The following is a 24,385-nucleotide window of genomic DNA, read 5'->3' as shown; positions in this document are numbered from 1 at the left end:
GCTTTACTTCAGGTATTGCAATGAGTTTTTTTCCCCCTTATGTGGATTTGTGTGACGACTAGGTGGTATTTGGTGAAGTGCTATTGTAAAGGTATCGCTTGCACTTTTTCGTGTTTTGTGCCGTTCTGCCCTCTGTTACAATCATCCCCCCTCGTTTTTGTGTCCTTCTGCCCTCTGTCTGCCTAGTTTTTTGTGCCAATCTGCCCTCAGTTATAATTGTTTCCCCTCGTTTTTGTGTCCTTCTTCCCTCTGTCTGCCTAGTTTTTTATGCCAATCTGCCCTCAGTTATAATTGTTTCCCCTCGTTTTTGTGTCCTTCTGCCCTCTGTCCGCCTGGTGTTTTGTGCCGTTCCTCCACCTGAACTGAGCCATTTAAAATAAGGCCATGCTCCAAAAAGTACCGCAGCCCCCTGCCCTGAACCATAAAAAACTGCCCCCTACCTCCGTGAAGTACTCTGAATCTGCTCCCTACCCTCCCATGGCGCCTAAAACTGTACCCTGCCATGCACCCTACAAAGCCTCGACTTAGTAAACTGTCCCTTCTCTGTGTGCTTCGAGGCCGTAAAATGTAAGCCTAGGCACAAATGTAAGCCTAGATTTTGTGGGGTAAAGTTTTATTTAATGTGATTTTATGTTGTGCGAACTTTACCCGAAGGTGTCAGAGCGCTTTACATAAGAACCAGTTGCCAAACCTAAGGACATTGATTTACATGCGTTAAGTAAATGATACAAACAGGAAAACAATTGAAATGTACTAGATGTAGTCACACAAAGAAGAGACTGTTGATTCTCGTTATATTTCTATATACATATGGAAGGGATATGAATAGATGTACTGCAAGAGTCACATAGGAATGTTAGAGTAGAAAGGTCTACTGCATATACTAGTGAATACAGTCATCTCTATATACAGAAAAAATGAGTTATATTTAGAGGGGTCGGAGTGGGACGCAGTGGGTGGATGGATGCATGATGGATGGATGTATGCATGATGCATGGATGTATGGATGTATGCATGATGCATGGATGTATGGGTGGATGCATGGATGGGTTGTTGGTTGGATGGGTTGGTGGATTGCATAAATTGTTGAGGGATTGGCTGTATATATGCATCTATCCATCCACCCATCCATGCATCTATCTATACACCCATCCATACACCCATCCATGCATGCACCCATCCATTCATCCATGCAAGCATTACAACAACAGCACGCAGCTCTCCTTCGTCTCTCCTCGCCCCCCCCTTCCCTGAGCCCGCAGCTCTCCTTCGTCTCTCCTCGCCCCCCCTTCCCTGAGCCCGCAGCTCTCTTTAGTCTCTCCTCGCCCTCCGTTCCCTGTGCCCTGCTATTGTAAATGACAATGCCATTTATTTATGTTAAAAAAAACATAAATAAAAATAATGTCAAGAGCAATGCCAATAGCTCTAACTTTAACAAAGGCAAAACCATTGCATTGTAAATGCTTGTTGAAGTGTGGCAGAGACTGACGTCTTTCACGTACTTTAAGTTGTCCATGCACTCCTGCATGGAGCTAGCCTTTACGATCCAATCGTCTAGATGAGGGGTACACATTAATTCCTTCCTCGCGAGGTGAACTGCCACCAACGTGAGGAATTTTGTGAATAAACTTGGTTCTGACTTTATCCTAAAGGGCAGTACTTTGAACTGATAATGCGATTTGTTTACCACAACCGGCAATAGTCTCTGTGCTTGTAGTGCTTTTGCATCCAGCATCCAAGTAGCTAGGTCCTGTGCTGTATAAGCCACAGAGTTAACGAAAAGTTTCTCCACCTAGTAGAACTCCTTCTGTTCCTACTCTTAGGGTTCTAGACATAGGATGTGGTTAAAGCTCACGTTGTTGTTAGTGCTCTGGTTCCCTGGTTGTTAATTTGTGACCTTCGTCAAAATCCTTTTGTCTCCCTTCAGAAGCGCCCCCATTTTGACTTTGAGCTTATGACTTTTCATTTTCCCAATAATCGTTATTTTAATGATGTTGATCTTAGTCTCTCCCCTCATTTGGGGGGTTGATGAGGTCCTTTTAGGGTCCCTGTACAGTCACGATTCCTTTTCTACATCAACCTGGGTTGAGAAGGTGTGCCCCTCGTATGGCTTTTCCTTTGGACCCATAGTGTTTTCAACAACCACAGAGATGTTTGAGACCTATTCTTGGCCAGAAGGCAACTAAGATTTTAAGTGGAGTGGAAGTTGTTTATCTGTCGCATCAATTTGTCAACCAGGCAACTTAGAAGAAAATGCCTCTCGGATTAACATGTTCTGAATCTGTAAAGCCCTCCTGGCACTTAGGAAAAACATATTTTATTTTTTTATTTTAACGAATGTGGAAGGGGTGCACTCTTTGTGAGCGAACTCCTGAACCCTTTGATGATTTAAACAAAGCTGTGTGTATGTTTGTTTTGATATTTCTTATGTTAACTGATCAGTAAATTGTTTTAACTTTAAGCAGTGACTAACTTCTTTTTTAGTTTTTGTGTTACGGACTGTAGAGTTTTTTAAATCTCCATTTTGCATTTCCTAAATAGCGAATCCTAAGGAATCCCTATTTAGGAAATGCAAACTGGAATGTACAAAAATTGTGATGTCCTAATAGAGATTCCTATGGAGTTCTAATCGCTATTAGGAAATCGCAATTTAGGAAATGCAAAAACATTCATACCTATACGAATGGTCCCCGATAGGAAATCGCAATTTAGGGAACGCAATACCATTGGTGCATTTGGCCCTTTCCCCCTTAAATAACAATCAAATATAAGTGGTGCTCATGTAAAGCGCTCCAATGAGCTCGGGCCATGTGTGTGCTTCCATGGCAATTTTTTAAAAAGCATCTTGTGGAGTTTTTTTTAAAATTGCACATGGTTACCATCGGATTGGATCCAATGGTAATAGCATTTCCTAAATGCCCATTTTGTATTAAGGAATTACTTTGTACGTGTGCTTAGTAAATCACAGATAGGAAATCCCTAAATGAGATTTCTACTGGATAGAAATCAAATTTTACGACCGCGTATAATATGCCTTTGTATATATTAGGGAAGGCAGTTAAGCATTTCTTAACAAACCAAAATTGCGATTCAGTCCATTACATGTTAACTCCTTTCATACATATGCCCTTAATAACTAATATTTTATTATCTTATATGCATAATGGGATGCTTGATGTACCTCCAAGCTATATATCTGAACTGAATTATGAGGAATCAGTCCTTACTTAAAAGAGTCCTTAAAATCCCTTACTCTCACACAGTCATCATTTACTTCACACAGTTTAATACCTTCATATTCTCCCATTATCAAGGGTCGACACATTTTGATTAATGATCTTCTCCCACTAGAACAAGCGTAATACTGGTTTGCCATTTCTGCTGGTGCTGTAACTAAAACTAAGCTAGTCTGGCTGGGTTGGGATGGGAATGCCCCCTACATGGTGAACAGCTGAGTCCCGCTGCCCTGAATGCCCGACTGTGTATCAGTTATCCTGTTTTTTAATCTTTATTTTTGGCCTCGCCTCACACTAATCTAGTCTGTGTGCAGAGACATAGGCTCGCCATTAACATAAATGATGTCCGGGACCTGTTTTGTGACTTGGAGGGACACAACAAGCATGTCCTTTTTTGCACTGACAGTGGACTACCGTTCCTATCCTAAGTTAAGTAAATAGAGAAGCGTTGGCAGCGTACCTTGTTTTGTGCATTCATCGTTGTGGCCGGACCTTATAATCTGGGTCACTGGAACGGTGGTCTACAGGCCAACTCGTGTAAATTTCAACTTCTATACATTAACCAAGATCCTATCGCTAACATCGAAACCGTATGTTGTACATATTCATGTATGTGGTCTCTGTGATACAGGTACGTACACGTAAATCAGATTAATGGAGGCCTATGGGATCCATTTTTAGAATGACCCTTATTAGCGAATGCAAGTGCACTCATGACATTCCTGAAGTTGGAAGGAGGAGACCTACGCACTGATGTGGGGACAAATGAGACAAGGATCCTTTAGAAACGAAATTAGCCTTTTTGCTGAGAATTGCCACGGATTCAACTTCCTATAGCACTGTTATTTGAGTGATGCTGAGGGCAAGGGTGGGAATGCAGCTCTGTTCAGCATGAACAAGGCCACTTTCGTGAGATCTGCCCTCTGTCTCTTTGCAGATTACTGTTCAGTGTGAGGCATACCAGCCAGGTAGAGAAAGAAATGCATAGAGTGGAGCTGTTATTCCAGTTCCAAGTTCTCTATGACCAAGGAAGGGAGTGCACTGCAGAGTACTCAGAACTGCTGTGCAAACAGAGCTGCTGTCTGTCAGACAGACTGCTTCACAGAGGTGAGGAGACATCACAAGTATAGTCCTTGCTTTAAGATGATTTTCACCTGGGGTTTACACTGTTTTGCCCAAGAGAAAATCAAGCCACCTTGCCAAGAGATGTAGGGTCTGTGAGTGCCCTACTGCCTTTGAAGTGGGTCTTTGCATAGGTACATCAAGACCACTAGTGCAGGGCTGACACAAACAAAACATATGCTCACCCATTCAGAGGACAAGCTGACAACTGCAAAGACCACCAAGTGAGGCGGCCACTTGGCAGCAGCATCCTCAAAGATGCAACATCTTCATGGGTGCCTGGAGCCGAAAAACAGCTTCACCGGAGAGGCAGCTTACAGACAAAGTTGGGCCGCAACTACCATGCTGGTGACACTAAAATTCAGCTGCCAAGACACCCTCTGTGAGAACAAACCTAGAACACTGAAAGACTGAGCACACTTTCAAAAAATGTTTGGGGGGGGGGGGTCGGAGGGGGGTCGGAGGGTTAGGGGGGCGGGGGGGGGGGGGGGGGGGGATTCGCAGATCTGCCCTTGACAATTATGCCACTGAATGTTGGAGGGCTAAGTGGGGAAAGGCAGCAGTAAAGCCCAGCACCCAGGACATTAAATTGCATCCTGTCACTATTGAATGTGTAGTACTTAGTTCTAGTATGCAAAAAAGTACGTTTCTTCTTGAAAGTAAAACGCCTGGTTCGACAATCGCTTAGCCCCGCTTGAGCGCCCCAACGCTACATCCCAGCAAAGTCTGTGTGTGACAGATCATGAACGATGCCACAGAGTCAAATGCAGAGGGGCTGTACTTGGCCCAGTTTGTAAATCCATAGTAGGGCAGACCCTGGCATATCGGAGACCAACAACCTCAAAACCCACGGTTGTGGCCTAGTAGCTCCTGCTTGCTCCTCAGCCCCCTGGGAATTGTTCCGACAACTGCCACCCAGCGGTCATGCATAAGCCTGTTTCAAGTTTAAATAGAGCAATACGTTCATCTTGTATATGTTTGGGCTTGCACATTGCAGTGAATACCATGTTAACTGGACTAGTTCCATAGCGGTCGCTCCCCCACGCTCCCAGCCACGATCTCCTGGCTGATTGCTCCACTCCTCCTGCAGAGTTTGCTGGTTTTGCCGACTGCCTGCCCCAGCTACTGCTCCTGACACCCTTTGCCTGCCTGGGTGAGCGTGCTCCGACGTCGCCTGCATTCCCTGAGTGCCTAGAGGCGAGCATAGCGCCTGGTATTGTTTATCTTTGAATCATTTCATTGCATATTGCGCTGCATTGACTGTTATTTATTTACTGTATTCTTACTTGGATTGTGGTCCCAGTTTCATTTTAGCCCGTCCATTTTGTGTTTGGTCACTCGTGGACCGTGTCTCCTCCCCGCTCTCCGCCTCCCAGCAGCCCCTCCCACGCTCTGCCCCCTCCACTATCTATATATGACAGATGCTTTTACGCGCAGCGTCCACGCGCAGCTGTCGCGCTGAAGGTGCGCCAAAGGTAAGCCCGGCTACGTCCGTCCGTGCCTGGACCGCGCCCAGCGCCAGACCCCCTGGTCCCCGCACCACCCACCCCACCCACCCCACCCGCATTTCATACGACGCCTCCACCCTCTTAGCCCTAAACCCCGGCCGTCACCCCAACTGCGCCCAAGCTGCTCCTAGACACACCCATGCATCCTACTGAACACCCGCTCGGTCCACAGACACGCCATCGACCTTTGGAATCTACTAGACACCTTCTCTCCGGACGTCGCTTTCCTAACAGAAACATGGATGAACGCCTCCTCAGCCCCAGACATCACCATCGCCATCCCGGAAGGCTACAAGATCATCCGAAAAGACCGCACCTACCAAACAGGAGGAGGCATCGCTATCGTCCATAAGAATTCCATCCGCATCTCAACCAGCTCTGACGTCAACCTCGCTACCGCCGAACACCTTCACTTCCAGATCCACTCCGACCCCAAGACCACACTCAGAGGCACCCTCCTCTACAGGCCACCAGGACCCCGTGCACAATTCAGTGAAGACATCACTGACTTTATCACCCCACACGCCCTCCCCTCCGAGGACTACATTCTATTGGGAGACCTCAATTTTCACCTGGAAAAGAGCAACGACAGCAACACCACCACCCTTCTGGACAATCTCGCCAACCTCTGACTCAAACAACTTGTCAATACCCCCACTCACTACACAGGTCACACACTCGACCCTATCTTCACCTCCAGCAAACATATCTCCTTCAGTCACACCACAGCTCTCCATTGGACGGACCACAGCTGCGTTCACTTTATCTACAAAAAGACCACAACCCACAACCATCCTCAACCTACTCTGCGAAGAAACTGGAACAAAATCACCATTGACCAGATCTCCTCATCACTTCTTCAATACCCCCCTACCCACTCTTTGAACCCCAACCAAGCAGCCATTAACCTCACTCAATGGCTAACCAACAGCGCCGACAACCTAGCACCTTTGAAAAAATGTCAAATCAAACTAGGCAGCAAAAACGCCCCCTGTTTCAACGATGACCTTAAGAAATCCAAGAAACTCTGTCGCTCCCTTGAGAAGGCCTGGAAAAAAGACCCAAACACCAGCACCAGGGACGCCTTCAAAAACGCCACTCACATACACCACCAACTGATTCGGTCTGCCAAGAAAGCCGCATTCAAAGACCGACTAGACAACAACGCCCACAACAGCAAGGAATTATTCAACATCGTTAAAGAGTTTACCAACCCCACTACCAACTCCAACGACATCACTCCCTCTCAAACCCTTTGCGACTCCCTAGCTTCGTTCTTCCACGACAAAATCGCAGACATCCACAACAGCTTCGACAACCAATCCGGAGACCAACCCACCCAACCTTCTGCCGTACCTTCACCCCCCTTGAACATCCTAAATGACTGGAACCCAATCTCCACAGAGGACACCATCCGCCTGATGAACTCCATCCACTCAGGATCCCCCACAGACCCATGCCCTCACCACATCTTCAACAAAGCAGATTCCATCATAGCACCACACTTCCAAGACGTCATCAACTGCTCCCTCAACTCCGCCACCTTCCCGGAAAGCTGGAAACACGCCGAACTCAGCGCTCTTCTGAAAAAACCCACAGCTGACCCCACCGAACTCAAAAACTACCGCCCCATATCGCTCCTTCCATTCCCGGCCAAAGTCATCGAGAAAGCCGTCAACAGCCAGCTCGCCGCCTTCCTCGAAACCAACAAATCCCTTGACTCCTCACAGTCCGGCTTCCGAGCCAAACACAGCACCGAGACCGCCCTCATTGCAGCAACAGACGACATTCGAACTCTACTGGACAATGGAGACACAGTCGCCCTCATCCTCCTCGACCTCTCCGCAGCCTTCGACACGGTCTGTCATAGCACCCTGTTACAACGCCTCAGAAACATAGGAATCCAAGGAAAAGCACTGGAATGGATCACCTCGTTCCTTACCGGAAGAACTCAGAGAGTCCGCCTTCCACCATTCAAGTCAGAGGCCACTGAAGTCATTTGCGGCGTGCCACAAGGATCTTCACTCAGCCCCACCCTCTTCAACGTATACATGAGCCCCCTCACGGCCATCTCACGACAACACAACCTCAACATCATCTCCTACGCTGATGACACTCAACTGATCCTCTCACTCACCAAAGACCCCAACACCGCCAAAACCAACCTACATGAAGGAATGAAAGAAGTGGCCGAGTGGATGAAACACAGCCGTCTGAAACTGAATTCAGACAAAACTGAAGTCCTTATCTTAGGTACCTCCCCTTCCGCCTGGGACGACTCCTGGTGGCCAGAGGCCCTTGGAAAAGCACCCATCCCGACGGACCACTCACGGAACCTGGGCGTCATACTGGATTCCTCACTCTCGATGACCAGACAAGTCAACGCCGTTTCATCATCTTGCTTCAACATTCTTCGTATGCTCAAAAAAACATTTCGCTGGATCCCCACCGAAACTAGAAAAACAGTCACCCACGCACTGGTCACGAGCCGCCTGGACTACGGAAACACCCTTTACGCCGGTACCACCGCGAAACTTCAGACAAAACTCCAACGCATCCAGAATGCATCAGCCAGACTCATACTAGACATTCCGCGTAAAGACCACATTTCTGATCACCTGAAAAACCTCCACTGGCTCCCCGTCAATAAGAGGATAACATTCCGCCTCCTAACCCACGCACACAAAGCACTTTACGAACTTGGACCCGAATGCCTCAACACACGACTTTCCTTCTACACTCCCTCCCGCCAGCTACGCTCTTCTAACTAAGCCCTTGCCGCTGTACCTCGCATCAACAAAACCACCATGGGAGGAAGATCCTTCTACCTGGCGGCTAAAACCTGGAACTCACTTCCCACTCACCTTCGCCTCACTCAGAACCACCTAGCATTCAGAAAGCAACTTAAAACCTGGATATTCGACAAGTAATTCCCCACCCTTCATCAAGCGCCTTGAGACCCTCTGGGTATGTAGCGCGCTATATAAATTATTTGACTTGACTTGACTTGACACCCTGTCCTTAAATCTGCTAAGGGACCTGTGTTTGTATAGAGGGCCCTCCCAAACAAGGGCAGAGAGGTCCTTGTGAGTTACATTAGAGACAGATAGAGAAACTGTAGGTATGGGACTCTAGGGAGGGAGTATTGTGGTGTAAGACTCTCTTAACCCCTTAGAGCAGGTTTTCTCGAGTCAGACTCCATGTGTAGCACCAGACTTGTTTTCCAATGTCACCCCTCCCTCCCAAGGTAATCACAGCCCCCAGTTTCACTGTCAGACTTCAGGAGTTATTCCCATGGGTGGGTTAAGGCCAGGGCCACTGCAAATATGTGATTATGCAGCCGCTGCGTTTTTTGCATAGTTATGGATCTGCTGCATTTGCCACATAATCCATCTTCCACTGCATAACCTGCAGATTTTCACAAAAAAACATTGTTTCTAGTTCAAATGGTCCAAAGGTTACAAAAATGCAGTGACACGCGTAACTGTACAGTGGAAGGACCTTTGCAAACGCTGATGAGTCACCTTTCTGTTGCTTATGACTAGGTTGAGGTGTTACACTGGCACTAATGAGGTGCAACCAATGCCCAGACAGTGTTAATAAGTGTACAAATGACAAAATAATGAAGTGATACTATCATAAAATGTGCTGCATCACGCCACATAATTTCCGTTTTTTTGCTGCATTAGTCCGTCAATCCAGCTGCATAATTAAGCCCTCTCCTGCTGCATAAGTCCAGTGGCCCTGGTTCAGGCTATCTGAAACCCTCACATTGCAGCTGGCTCTCCATAAGGCTACAGCTCAACCAATTAACAGCAACTCTTGGAGTACACAGGGTATTTACAGTACTCAGAAATAGATCAAGAGCTATATAAACAACATTTTTGGTATCACCTCTTCACCACAGCACCTCTTCCAATTTACCAAGAATTTTCAGAATATGAATGTGTACAAGGCTGCTTCCCCTCACACAGTACAGATGATTCCTTTGCATCATGATGGAGGAATATTGCTAGCATAGAAATACCTACACAAAATCCAATATGACTCTGCACAAATGTATTAAACACAAAAGACAATGGCCCAAATGTGATGAGAAACAAGAGCAGAGCTCAGTCTTATATATCTGTGATTAATCCACAGACCGAAGTCCCCTTTAAAACTGTGGACACATCGCTTTCCCGGTTCAAGGTTTTTCCAATCAGTTTAGGGTCATCAGCCCTTATCTCTGTTATCTATGACAACTAAATAAGACCACTGGTCCCTGTCCCTTAAAGGAAATACAATATGTTAGCCTAAACTCTGAAACAGAGCTTACTTTGTTCCCCTATGTCATTCTTTGTCAGACTGCTACTCCTCACCTTCCTATCGAAGAGCCCCTCTGGTTCACAAAGGTTTACAATTTCCTGCCCACAACACTTCAACAGAACTCATCAATAAGACGGAGAATCTGTGTACACACAAACCACTGATAAGCTGCAAATGTGCATGATGGGTTAAATCCTTCCTGACGGACAGATCTCAGGCGGTAAAGCTGGAGAACTTCACAGCCCCCACTCTCCCAACCACTTGCGGTGTCCCACAGGGCTCCTCACTGTCCCCCCTACTTTTTAATCTCTATCTTAAACCCCTCCTGCACTCCTTGAAAAACAGAAAAGTAATCATTTTTAACTACGCTGACGATTTGCAGCTGATATTCCCCCTTAACTCCCCGGATTCCGTCGAGGAATTCCAAAAGACCATGCTGCATATCCAGAGCTGGATGGATCGGAACCACCTTAAGCTAAACCCAGGAAAGACTGAGTTAGTACTCCCCTGTGACAGCGCACTCAGCTGGGGACCCCACTTCTGGCCACCTTCCATGGGCACACCCCCATCCCCTTCCCAGACAGCTAAAAGCCTTGGGGTCACTCTTAGCGCCGATCTCTCTCTGAAAACCCAGGTCGGAACAGTGATCTCATCCTGTTTCTTTCAACTGAGAAAAATTAAATAAATCGCTCATTTGTTATCTCACTCTGCTCTCATCCAGGCAGTACTCGCACTAGTCCTCTCGCGATTAGATTTCTCTAACTCGACCTACCTTGGCCTTCCCCTCACCATCTCTAAACGCCTGCAGATGGTGCAAAATCAAGCAGCCAGATTAATCTCCAAGAGCAATCGTAGGAAGTCAGCCAAACCCCTGCTAGCCTCCCTCCACTGGCTCCCCATTACCCATCGGATCATCTTTAAGACAGGCTGCATAATCTTCAAGGCTCTTCACGGAAAAAGCCCTAGGTTCATCAACCAACTCATTATCAAACATATCCCGCCCCGTGAGCTTCGGTCTGCCCACCTATCCCTTCTCAAGGCGCCGACTTTTAAAAAGAAACGACTCGGCGGATCCAGTTTCGCATACCTCGCCCCAAAGACCTGGAACTTTCTGCCCTTGTTCCATCCGGAGCTGCTCCAAGCTGATTGAGTTCAGACGTGCATTGAAGACCTGGCTATTTAAACAAGCGTACGGCTAGAACTCTACATCTTCTGACCCCTCCCTTCTGTTTTCTCTAGCGCCATGAAACCCCTGGGTGTCCGCGCGCTTAACAAATTCCGCATAGAAATAGAAATAGAAATAGATGGACATGACAATACACCTCCGCTACTACTACTATACAAAAAAAGTATCTAAACAGGAATGCAACAGAAAAGTAAACTCTGGAAATGCGAAGACATGCCACCTAAAATGTAGTGCAGTACCTACTACACTAAACTTTCTATAAATTTACATTGGGCCATACTGTTTGTTTGTCTGCGCTTTAAGCGGCAGAAACTTTCCTTACCTGACGACCCTTCCTTGCTTGGTCCCGGGTGGTAAAACTGCCACATCACATTGCGCATTTAGCGCCAGGAGCCCTCCTTGCCTGCCGGTCCCCCCCGCTGCCGCGTTAGCAACAGCAAGCGGCTGCCGAGTCGGGGGGGGGAGGGAACACATTGCCCAGAATACCAGGCCACTTCACCCTGCCCACCTCCGCCCACTGCCGCGCCCGGAAGGCGCCCAAAAGACCGGCATTATCTACGCGTCGCGGGCTAAGCCCGGGCAAAGGGCGGGCTGTCTACGACCGTCCAGGGCAGGACAAGACTGGGCTGGGCTTCCCCCCTAACCTCTACTATAGGTTTGGTAAGCCCATATATGGGTTCGTGTAATTTTCACTAATTGTGGACTAGACGTTGTTCAAATTATACACAACTATTTTTTTTTGCTCTTAACTGTTTATCTAAAAATGGCTCGCCACCTGGGGAAGGGGGGTAAGCCAGCATCTAGTATTACGGGGGGAACCATTACTGGCACTCTTGATAATTTCATTGCAAGAGCGGCGGTAGTGCTTGAGCGGGAGATAGCCCTTACTGAGAAGCGGCTATCCCACGAACTGATAGCTACCAAGAGGTCTTCCCTGGGCGACATTAGAAATGCTGTCACACCTGATTATGCTGATACCCAAAGGCCGAGTGCACTTAAATCTCCAGGCAAACGCATTGAGGGGCGTGATTCTATTACCACTGTGAATACTTCACTTAACACCACATCCTCCGATAGTCTATCCACGGAGGATTTTCACCCTATAACTCTGATCAGCAAGAATACACAGGTTGCAGATACACATAAAAACATGACTAAACATTCACTTACATGTCCTGCACATAAAGCAAAAGAAAGAGGGGCGGAGGGGGCCAACTAGGAAGGAAACCAAAGGTGCCAAAAATAACAAAAAATTCCACATTGCCCAGTCTGATTAAATCAAACATATCAACTAAAGCTTTCACAATAGTTATTTCCAATCTAACCACTTATCGAATGTTAGCCCCTTGCCTTTATCTCACACCTCAGATATAGTTATGGAGGCGACATGCACCTTATCCCAAGTTGAGCAGTTGCTCAAGTCATTTACACTCCCAAGCATCGAGAGATTAAAAGTAATTAATGACAAAATGGATAAGCTACAGAAGGCTATTGTAGAAAATACTCATACCCTAGCGAAGTTATTATCCAGCCCGACCGATATAGGTAGCACTATTGGCACAAGGAAACAGGTAAAAACACCTCCCCTTAAAACTCCCTCAAATCCATCGATGGAGACAGGCGGAATAAGGACAGTTAAAAGAAAGGAAGGGGTCATGAAGGGTAGCTCGGAAGCAGGGAAGGTGGGGGGGGGGGGGGGGTGGGGGGGTGGGGGGGGGGGTAGATACATCAAGTGACCAGACCACCCCTCTGCCAAACTCGCCATCAGCCCAACATGAAGGGGGAAAAAACCTGGTCGAATCCAGTAAAATTGTGGTTATTCACCCCGTCATTAACTTACCCTCTCAATCATCACCGTTAGTGGTGGTACTAGGTAACATCCCACCACTTATGGAGGGAGACAGGGAAGATTACCCCCAGCTAAGGAACAAGGTTGCCCATTGGCTGTCACGTAACACCACAGAAGGTAATAACCTTGGTCACAGCATTATAATGGTCCGAAGGGTATCTTGGCTGGGTATGTCTAAAAAAATCGAAATTGGGAGACTGTATTGTGATCAACTTCAATTGCCCGATAATAGCGGAAAGAGTCTTAAGTGAAGTTGCGCTTGGCGGAAGGCCAAGGGTTTCAAGTATTGAGATATTGCCTCTGGGTTATTTCTACGGTGCCCCACACCGACTAAGACCTGATAGCTAGAATGGGTGGCAACAGGTCAGGGCCCACAAGTACAGAACACAGCAGGGCGCGAGACCATTATGGATGAGGCCTGTAGCGACAGGGGTCACATTATTTTCCAACGGAACCAAACAGATTTTCAGTATTATCTGGCCTTAATGAGTGTGACTGACTGAATGATAACAACAACCCAGTTGAGTTAGCACATGGTGATAAAATTGATCTGCCACACAATATGGTTGACCCTGGGGTTCCCATAAATACACATGTAAACACGATAACTGCTTGTAACATCCAGGTGACCCCTGAAGCCGATAATCCCATATTGGTGGGAGATGCACTACCTATAAATGCCATCGCTAAAAGGGAAAAACTCATACTCAATCACTATGCCACTACTGCATTTACAGAGCAATCTTTGTCGCATGGTCTTTTCAAGATAGTCTCATGGAATATCTGTGGACTGGAAAGTAAAGTGTCCAATCCTGTTTGGGGGGAATTTATACAGCAATTTGATGTGTTATGTATCCAGGAAAACTGGCTTATGAAGGAACTACACCTGGGTGGTTTTAAAACTTATCATACCCCAGCGGAACAGTCCGCCCATGGTAGACATAAAGGAGGTATCTGTGTATATGTTTCAAACCTGTTGAGTGTACAGAGAATTAAAATGATCAAGTACTCCCCCTATTACCAAATGGTTTCCGTCACATTGCACTCAGGCACGGAATTACTGGTGGGTAATTTCTATAACATCAAAACAACTGCTTTCCATGGGGAGATGAGCAAGCTCCAGGCAGACCGTAACTACCTAAATATGGTTAAAGGGAAAGATGTAATTTTGATATGGGGAGGGGACTTTAACATCAGTATTTGCAACTTTAATGTTTGCAGATCAAGGGTTTATGTACAGGAAGAAAGCGAGGATATGAATCATCTAGTACACACAGACAGAAGAGGGGAAATAATAAATGATATAATGGCCTCATATGACCTAGGCTTTGCAAACCCGATGTGCACCAGAAGGTCGAATTTAGCTCTACATTTATAGCAAGGGGTCTGCAATCTATCATGGATTTTATTATTTTTCCCGTAAGATACTCAAGCTGGATGCAACAATTTGTAATTCATTCTAACTGCCTCAGTAACCACTTGCCCCTTAGCCTGTACTTAAACCTTCCTGTTTGTGATACATCTGCCTCTATTGAATCCTTGGCGTGGACCCAAGAAATAGTGCTGGCACGCCAAAATGGTTATGCATTGAAATGGGGCAAACTGGACCAAGTGAAAATAAACACATCCATTATATCTAAGGCCCTGACATCCATCATGGTGTGTTTAGACGAGGTATCTACTAACACCGAAATCCTGGACGCCTACGGGATGGTAACACTAGTTATACAAGACTCCCTAACAAAGAGAAACACTAAGAAAGGCAATAAGACAAATGGATAGTTTGATACAAAATGCACCAAAACCTATAACCACCTTAAAAGAGCACTCCGTGCCAAACCCAGAGACTTCTGTCTAATAAGGGGTTGCAGAAAGACCTATAATCGAGCCCGGATTAATAGGAAAAAAGAAATAAAAGAAAAGGCCTGGCAAAATGTACTTAAGGCTTCACAGCTTAGAGACTGCAAAATGTTTTGGCAAGCAGTACACGATCCCTATTTTACCAAGTTGGACATTGCAAGAATTGAAGTCGCCATAGACGAAAGTACATGGATAGACTTCTTTTCAAAGGTATATAAAAATGAGGAAGGGAATCTGGCAAATTTGGCAGTGGTAAACAACCTGGCCATTCAAGAGAGGAATTATTTCCCGATAGACATCGAAATCTCACATGAGGAAGTTTTGAATGCAATAAACAACAGCAAAGAAGTAAGGCCCCGGGCCCTGATGGAGTCCCAAATGACATCTTCAAATTGACTACTGAACTCTGGGCCCCAATCTGTACACGTGTCCTAAGGGCCTGTTGTGCGGAAGGTTTTATTAAAACCAGGGCAGAATCAATAATCATCCCCATCTATAAAAAGGGGATAGAGAATGCCCAAGCAACTATAGGCCCATATTCCTTTTGGACTCCCTCATGAAAATAGTAGGTAGGGTGGTCCTTAGTAAATTACAAAACTGGGAAAATGAAAATAACATACTAAGCCCAGTCCAGTATGGCTTCAGGGAAGGGATGGGTACAGTGGAGCAGGTACTGAACTTTGTGATGATTCAAGGAAAATACACCCAAGCTAAAAAAAGGTTGTCTTTACGCCATATTTGTCGACCTCTCAGCCGCATTCGACTGCGTGGATCATGACAAACTGTGGCAAATATTGGAGAAATACAGGGTGGAACCTGCAATATTGAACTTTCTTCGACAGCTGTATTCAGGTGCAACGGCGCAGGTGAGACATGGGCTGAGAGGAGAGTGTAAGGGGTCATTCCGCATAGAGAAGGGAGTCAGACAGGGTTGTGTATTGTCCCCATTCCTCTTCTCCATATACACAAACGCTTTGGAGAGGGAATTGGAGGCTATTGTAGTGGATTCACCCAGGTATGGGAAAAAGCAGGTGGTATCCCTTCTCTATGTGGATGACGCTGTACTAAGGGCCAGAACCAGGGTTGGTGCCCAGAAGGCATTAGCTAAATATGCACAATTTATGGAATCTAGGGGTCTAAAAACCAATGCCAAAAAATCCGTCATTATAGCATGTGGGAAAGGAAGAGCTAAATGCAAGGCCATCAAAACTAATGGCCTTACAATTGAACAGACCAAAAGCTTTTCATACCTGGGGGTGCTAATAGATGGGTCCGGGTCATGAAATGCTGCTGTCAAAAATAGAACTTTATTGTTCAAACGTTCCATCGCAGCCTTAATGAATTTTGCCAAAAAATTAGGGAAAAGACCACCTGAAATATACATATATAAGGCAAAATGTAGAAGTATAGCTCTTTATGGGGCGGGTATTTGGGGCTTCCAAAATACAGCACCCATTCAAATAGTAGAAAATTGTTTCTTTAGATATTTGTTAGTACTTCCTAAGGGTACGGCAGTTTTTAACCACATCCGTGCTGCCCCGATTTACCGCCGGTGCTGGGCCCCAATGTTAGTGGGTGTGGTCATGACGGAACGGTTCCGTCATGAGCACAGCTCGACCGATGCTCATGACGGAACCGTTCCGTCATGAGCATCGAAAGGGTTAACTGCCATGCAGAGCTAGGAATGGATTAGATTTCTGATCTCATACAGCTGCAACCAATTTTACTTTGGCATAGGGTGTGGACTGCAGAAGCGTTGTCTCTTAACAGGGAAATTCTCAAGGATGTAATGACTCTGGATAGCGCCAAATATATTCCTTGGTTTGAGTTCGTTAGGAAAACATTTAATGATTTACAAAGACCAGAATTATTTAATAACCCTGAACTATTAAGTGGATTGCCTAGGAAAGAATTAAAAAGATTGTGTATGGACCACTATGAAATGCTAAGCTGCTCAGTTGAGCTTACTAAAAAAACTGTTATCCAACACTACCTGTCACTGGTTTGTTATACTATCCAACCGTATTTATCATTATGTAGTTTGGGTTTTGAACGTTTTATTCTGACCAGATTCAGGTTTAACTTATTTCATCACCTAGTAACCTTTCCTACAAAAAATAACTGGTCCAGGAATTTGGATACATGCCCTTGTGACAACTTATCACAACAATGCACCTTCCATGTAACATTATTCTGCAAATATTATGAGAAGGAACGCAGAACATGGATTAGACAACATCTGAGATATGGTTTCTGGAGGCAATTTAGACCAGCTTACTTAAGTTTACAGCAACTGGAGAACGGAAAATGTATTATGGTTGTGATTGGCTTCCTAAAAAGTATCCTGAGGAAAACGGAATTTAATGGCTGTTAATTTTTAGTATGTAGATGCTTTGGATCGTTAATGTATCTGTTTAATACTTTTTTTAATGTTTTTTAACTTGGAAGACACTTAATATATATTTATTGTTGCTTTAATGATTTTTAATTGCTGTTAAAATCGAATAAAGCATATTCTAAAAAAAAAAAAAAAAAAAAAAGAAAACTACAAAACATCAGTTTCGACATGCATTGAAATATAAAATGTACCTACCATGAATCGCTAGCAAAGATAGCCTTGTGCACCTCCAAGATAACAGAACCAATGGATCTTCAGTCCGGTTGTCATTGAGATCAGGAAATCCTGACACGTCTAGCATGTCATTCATCAATATAAAATGAGTGAGGGTCTTGTACTGTCTGGAAATTAGGTCAACAACAGCCCCAGACACACAAGTGATGTTGGTATCAAAATGAATACGCTCCAGTGGAATGCTAGGCTTAAGAATTCTCAGCATGTCTTCGCTCTTGATGTCAAATGCCATCATGTAGACCCGAAGATTAGTGCTGTTTCGTGTTAAAGCCTTCCAGTCCTCATCTTCTGGCATCCTGACCAAAGTCTTATTCTGAAGGGAAATATAGTGAACCAACAGAGACAGGCGATGCAAAGGCACATGGTTGCTGTTGGCCAGGACCCGTGCCATTTCAGCAGTGAAATCACAGAAGTCCAAGGCAAGAGAGCGAAGGTTCACAAATCGCTCCAATTCTACTGCAGTGATGAGAGTGGTGTCGCCAGGGATGTGATTGTCAAGTAAACTTAAGTGCTCTATGGTACTGGCAACGGGATTTGACAGAGATGCCATTGAAGTGGGTGTCACAATTTCCAGCATGAACCCACAAGATAGCCATTTCAATTGCCTACTGTTACCCAGTATTTCTTCAAACAATTGCTGTATTCTGCAAACACAAAATAATCGAATTAGATACCCTAGTGGAAAATAACATTTTAAATAGACATGTTCTATACAACTGAACATACGAATATATGAGGCAGTGTCTTACAGTATAAACTTTTACATTGGTAATCATTCTTACAAAGTAAAGAAGCTTTGCTGGCAACAGGGGCAGGACAATATTACATTACAAACTTGCAATTTAAAGGTTACAAATAAAATAAAAAATAAAAAACACATTCAATTAAACAGCAACCTTCTTTCAGATGAAACACGGTGGGACTCCTATTTCAAAAACAAAGCTTCTCAGACACAGCTACTCGGTTTCCAAGTCCCCAATGTCTTGTGGAAAAAGCAGTTTCAATATATAACCTTTAGATGCTGCTTGGCGTTAGTCGCCTCTCATACCATTCGAGGATTAACAAATAAAGAGGCAGGCGCTTGAAACTGGAGAAGCGGGAAACGAAGTTTAATTCCGTCAGAACAGAACACGTCAGATCAGACAAACAGGGTATCGGCTCGAGGTGCTCTAACTGCATCTCTGAGGCCTGGCCTCTTATACACAGGTTTATGGCTTTTATTGCAGTTTATTACATATGGCACATTCGGCACATTCTTGCGAATGCTTTGATGTACGGAAAGACATCCTCGGAATCCCCGCTTCAGGCCCGTTCCCACACATATCAACAGTAGAAGTCCCCACCCCAATCTCAGTAGGTGATGACACTCCGCCGGTTCCCGGAATGTGTGCGATTGATCGGATCTCATGGGGTGGAAGCATTGATTAATCTTAGCTCCTTTGAAGAGGGGTGAGTTTTACAGTAGGAGCAATAAACTACATCCGCAGGGCTAGGTGATGGCCTGGGATCAGTTCGGACAATCGGGAAAGGAGGAAGGGGGTTATCAAAGGATCCGTGGTCATGGAAGGGATGTAGTTCCGAGGCAGGGCCGCGCTGAAGGGGTGGTTTATGGCCCGAGCATGTGAGTGCGGGGGCTGTCAGTGCGCAGGGATGCTTGCGAGGTCAGAGAGACGCGCTGGCAATCGGCAATGGGCAGAGAGGCCATGGTACTCAAAATGGCTGCTGCTTACGCACACGTATGGGCCTGGAAAAGGGACAAGATGGCGCCGATAATGTTTACGCTGCAAACTAGATTTTAACAGTCCTCCCTTTTCAACATATCTAGCCAGCTTGTCAGTCTACATCTATCCCCATTATGTTACAGATTTCCACTTCGTATAAAGCTTTCATTCGTTCAGCTTCAAAGTCCAGAGTCTTAGGGCAGATACAGCTCGCAAAAAGTAAGCACAGAGGCGGCAAGCATTGAACACCCAGGCAGAATCCACATATTACAATCGGTATCAATATGATCATAAACAACCTCCACCCCCAGTCCTTTACAGCACTCCAAAACCAGCTCCCAAACGACCATCCTTCTTGTTCTTGGTGAACCTCTGAGGAGAGTCTGTGGAGATGTTCAATGGCCTTGTAGACTAAGGGCGAATTGTCCGGCACGTAGGTGCAGCAGCTAGATCCGATGATGCAGCATGCTCCTCCACGATCTGCTAGAACCACATCTAGGACAAGGCGGTTCTGAAGAGCCACCAGGCGGACCGCCTGAAGCTCGGCTGTGTTGTTCATGAGGATGCCAGCTGTGATGTTCATAGTCGTTTCAACTGCCTGGGTCAAATGTCGGATGGCACGGCTGTTTGCCATCGGGCCCCAAAATGGAACGAGTCCCTTTACTGGGTCTAGGAACTGCGCTCCAGTGGAGTCTTTGAAGGCCTGACTGTAGATGCTGGGACTTTCAGTGTAGCCTTGGGGTGCTCTACAGAATCTGTACGAGCGGGATTTTAGGGTGAAGCCGAAGAGGTAGCGGCTGTCTGGGTGGATGGGGATAGAAAAGAAAGCATTCTTGAGGTCAATTACAGTGAAGGTGGTGGCGGTGGACGGAATCAGGGTCAGAATGGTGGTGATGTCAGAGACCGGCACGACTACTTTGTTAACCTCCCGTAGGCCGATGATGAAGCGGTACGCTTTCTCATCTCCCTCACCTTGCTTCTTTACAATGGGTAGAATAGGGCTGTTGCAAACATTACTGACTACTTCCTCTACCACTCTTGCATCCACTAGGGACTGGATGATCTTTACCAATGCCTTCTCACCTTCGGGTGATATCCGATACTGTGGGAGTTTTGGGAGTGTAGCGTTCTGTCGTACAGTCACATGCACAGGGTCAATCATCATGCGTCCTACGTCCGAGTCGGTTTTTGCCCATAAGCACGGGGGTAATGTGTCAAGCAGGGATATGTCAGCGTCGGTCATAGAGAACATGTGTCATGTGGGACAAGGTCTGAGCAGAATAGGGTTGTTGTACAGAATGACTCTAACTCCGTCCGGTGAGCATCTAATGGTGGCTCGGAAATGTTTCAACAAGTCAAGACCCATAATGGCATCGGGGGTGTTAGAGGAGAGCAGAAATGTCGTATCAGTGGTGTTATTTTCTAAGTCAAAAGAGATCGGTGTGGATAAGGGATTAGTGGAGGGCGTTCTATCAAAACCTATTGATGTTACGTGTGAGCCAGACAAGGGTGCCCTTGGAATCAGTCGTTTAGATAACGCACTACGTGTTGCTCCGGTGTCTACCAGAAATGGAGACGTTGTGCCTAGGACCTTAGCAGTGACGTAAGGGCCTTGCTGGTCAACATAGAGCTCAACTGGATCCCTCCCTTGCCCTTGGCAGTCCTATGCGAAGTCGTGAGCGTTATCGTAGTCAGACTGTTGGCACTGGTTCTGCCGGGGACAGTCAAATGTGTTCGGTCTACCGGGCCTGTCGTCGTTTGTGTCATTTGCGTACCCTCTTCCTTGTCCTCCATTCCTGGGTCCATTAGCAGAATCCCTTGCCTCCTTATTTTTATTCATCTCTAGAAGGACTGGGCATTGAGACTTTCAGTGTCCGAATCCCTTACAGAACGCACACTGGTTCTCATCTAAATCCTTCCCTCCAGTATAGGGAGCGGACGTGCGGTCTCTAGGAGGTGGGTTTCTAGGGGCATTCGATAGATAATTTCCCTTGTAGGGTTCCTTTCCTATTGTCACCCCTTGTAACTGTGCAATCATGACCCTTTCTTTGAGGTCTTTCTTCTTTTTCTCCGATGCCCTATCATTTCGTTCTTTTGATGTTCGTAGTACTGGGCCATCTGAAGGATAGCCACGGGTTTGGAGGCCGCCCAACTACTCTCACTGGTCTGCAGTTTCTGTGAGACTTTCTGCAGCAGACCTTTAACGTAATTTTGGACGAACAGATTATGTCCGGTTGCAGTGGTCATGTCCTGGCCACTATAATCGGAGAACACCGTCTCGAACTGGGAGAAGTACTCTGAGACATCTTCCTGAGGTTTCTGGCGGCAAGCTGTTACTATCGACCAGTCCACCTTCTTTTCTGGGATCAGGGTCTTCAATTTCTGGACAATTTTGTCCGGGAGTTCTAAAATGGCTTTTAAGGGTTTCTGTCCCGGGTCTCGCTGTTTATCTATGCCATCGAGTTGTATCCAGGTATGTCTGAACAGCTCAAGGTGGTCGATTTCCGGATTTGCTTCCACACATCAGCTGGCAGACATAGCCCGAAAAACAAGTCGATGTCTGCTAGGGTCATAATTGTCGATCCTAAGGCTGTACCTAGTTCTGTGTAAAAGGCAGTGGGGTTCTTCCGTAAATCTGGCAAGGATTTTCGGAAGGTCAGGATGTCTTGTCAATCCCATGGTTGGTAGACCCAGTTATAAACTACCCTTCCCTTTGCATCTTGATGATTAATGTCGTTGTGTGTTCCCTGACCTCGTGGGGGGACCCAGTCTGGAGCGGCCTCCTTTATAGGCATCATTGTGTCAATCTTCTCTGTTTGAGGTTCAGTCGTTACAGGAGTCATAGTCTTAGCTACCTGCCTTTGTTCGGTGAGGTGGGGGAAAACTTCAAGCGTAAGTGAGAAGAGGTCCGTCACATCACACTCCCTTTCATCTCCAATATCAACTTTCTTATACAAGGCAGCGAGGCGTTCAAGGCTTTTATTCTGGTATCTCTCCTCACAGGCAGTGAGGGTGTGATAGCAAAATCGTACAACAAAGTGTCGTCTATAGCTATCGGCATATGAATTATACATATCCGATATACACTCTTCGCTTTCTTTCCGTTCAACTAGAGTTTTCACTACTTTATCAATCCCCGCTCGTTCACTTTTGCTTAAGCGGTTCATTCTCGTGGAATCTTTTCTTTTAGCTTCGGGTTAGTCTAGCGTTTCTGCTGGTGCTATGCTTAGTACGAGAGGCTCGGCCGACGCGGAGGCCGTAGAGACAGAGGCTCTGGCACTACCTTCATTTGGGTTTGGGGGTTGTGGATGCGGTACTAAAGGATGAGAGGGAGCATATGGAGGGGGCATATAGATGATTGGGGGACCTAATATTAAATCATTGTTTGCTTTTTGCTTTGAGGGTGGCTCGGGGTAGAGTGTGGAGGGTGTTTTAACAGGACATTGGCCCGATGTTTCGGACTCTCGTTCTTTCTTGACTCTCTCTCTTTCTTTGATCTCTTCTTCTAGTTTTCTACCAGCTAGGTGAGCTGCCTTCCGTAGCTCTTTGTCTGCTTTTGCTTCGTCTCTCTTTTTACGTTGCGTTGCTTCTTTGCGCCACATACCAAGACTATCGAGCATGGTTGGCGTGGTTTTATGTTTATGAAGGGCTATTTCTAGAGCTTCTATTTTATTTATATCAAAAGATCCTATCAGTGGCCACTGACTTTCTCGATCTTTCTTGGTATTTTTATGCCATAGTTTACTATAGGCTACGGCGATTAGTCCATATTTCGTGAACATGTCCTTATTAGGGGTGCCTTCCAGTGGAGCTGGATGATCCACCTCTAATAAACGGTCCGGGCTAAACCAACTACCGATCAGTGGGGAGAAGATAGGCATGACGTATAGCGGTCAAAAAGATCTCAAACAATAGAGGACAAAGGTCCGCACAACCTATCCTTCGCTACTTGCAAAGACTAGAGAGAATATCTCTATTCTACGTCATTTGCAAATAGGGAATATCTCAAAAGAACCAAAATCCAAACAATCAATCAGTGGGGAGAAGATAGGTGCGGCGTATTATCAGCCCTTACCGATATGGACAAAAAGTCTGCGCTACTTATCCTTCACTACCTTCAAAGGGAGAGAGAATATTTCTATTCTTCACCGTTTGCAGGCAGAGAATGTCTCAAAAAGCAATCAATATCGTTAACCGAGGTTAAGCGATGCAATCAATGAGTTATACTAGTATTGTCAAACAATCATTTCGCAATTCGTCGTGTTACACGACCTTACCCGGACCGTATGGACAGTTTCCCGTCTTCCACTTCCAGCACCCGATCGTCCTCTATTCTCGGTTGTTGCCGCGGCACTCCTGAGGGTTCCCAGTCAGGACCGTAGATCACTCGAGAGAGGGCTGCTCGGAACCGGTGAAGTTCGGATGATCGGCTGCCAGACGAGGGTCTATCGGGCAGGAGCTCTTCCCAATCGTTGCAGTCGTTCACTCTGTCATCAGGACCTCTCCCACTGGATCCACGTGTCGCTGATGGGCCCCACGCTTGGGACGCCAATTGTGGAAAAAGCGTTTCAATAGATAACCTTTAGATGCTGCTTGGCGTTAGTCGCCTCTCATACCATTCGAGGATTAACAAATAAAGAGGCAGGCGCTGGAAACTGGAGAAGCGGGAAACGAAGTTTAACTCAGTCGGAACAGAACACGTCAGATCAGACAAACAGGGTATCGTCTCGAAGTGCTCTAACTGCATCTCTGAGGCCTGGCTTCTTATACACAGGTTTATGGCTTTTATTGCAGTTTATTACATATGGCACATTCTTGCAAATACTTTGATGTACGGAAAGACATCCTCGGAATCCCCGCTTCAGGCCCGTTCCCACACATATCTACAGTAGAAGTCCCCACCCCAATATCAGTAGGTGATGACTATCGCGCAGATGGACATTCCGCCGGTTCCCGGAATGTA

At 46.0% G+C, this 24,385-nt stretch overlaps 1 protein-coding gene across 1 annotated transcript in view; it reads right to left on the bottom strand.

Annotated features, from left to right (window-relative positions):
• Positions 1-24,385, bottom strand: part of FBXO33 (F-box protein 33) — a 116,946-nt gene that overhangs the window by 37,101 nt on the left and 55,460 nt on the right. Inside the window, exon 3 of the mRNA XM_086937345.1 lies at positions 17,663-18,345. Coding sequence (XP_086793471.1) covers positions 17,663-18,345 — 683 coding nt within the window. The remainder of the gene's footprint in view (positions 1-17,662; positions 18,346-24,385) is intronic.

Source organism: Lissotriton vulgaris, chromosome 9, assembly GCF_964263255.1.
Source record: "Lissotriton vulgaris chromosome 9, aLisVul1.2, whole genome shotgun sequence".
Lineage (NCBI taxonomy): Eukaryota > Metazoa > Chordata > Amphibia > Caudata > Salamandridae > Lissotriton > Lissotriton vulgaris.
This window is presented reverse-complemented; position numbering and strand designations above follow the sequence as displayed.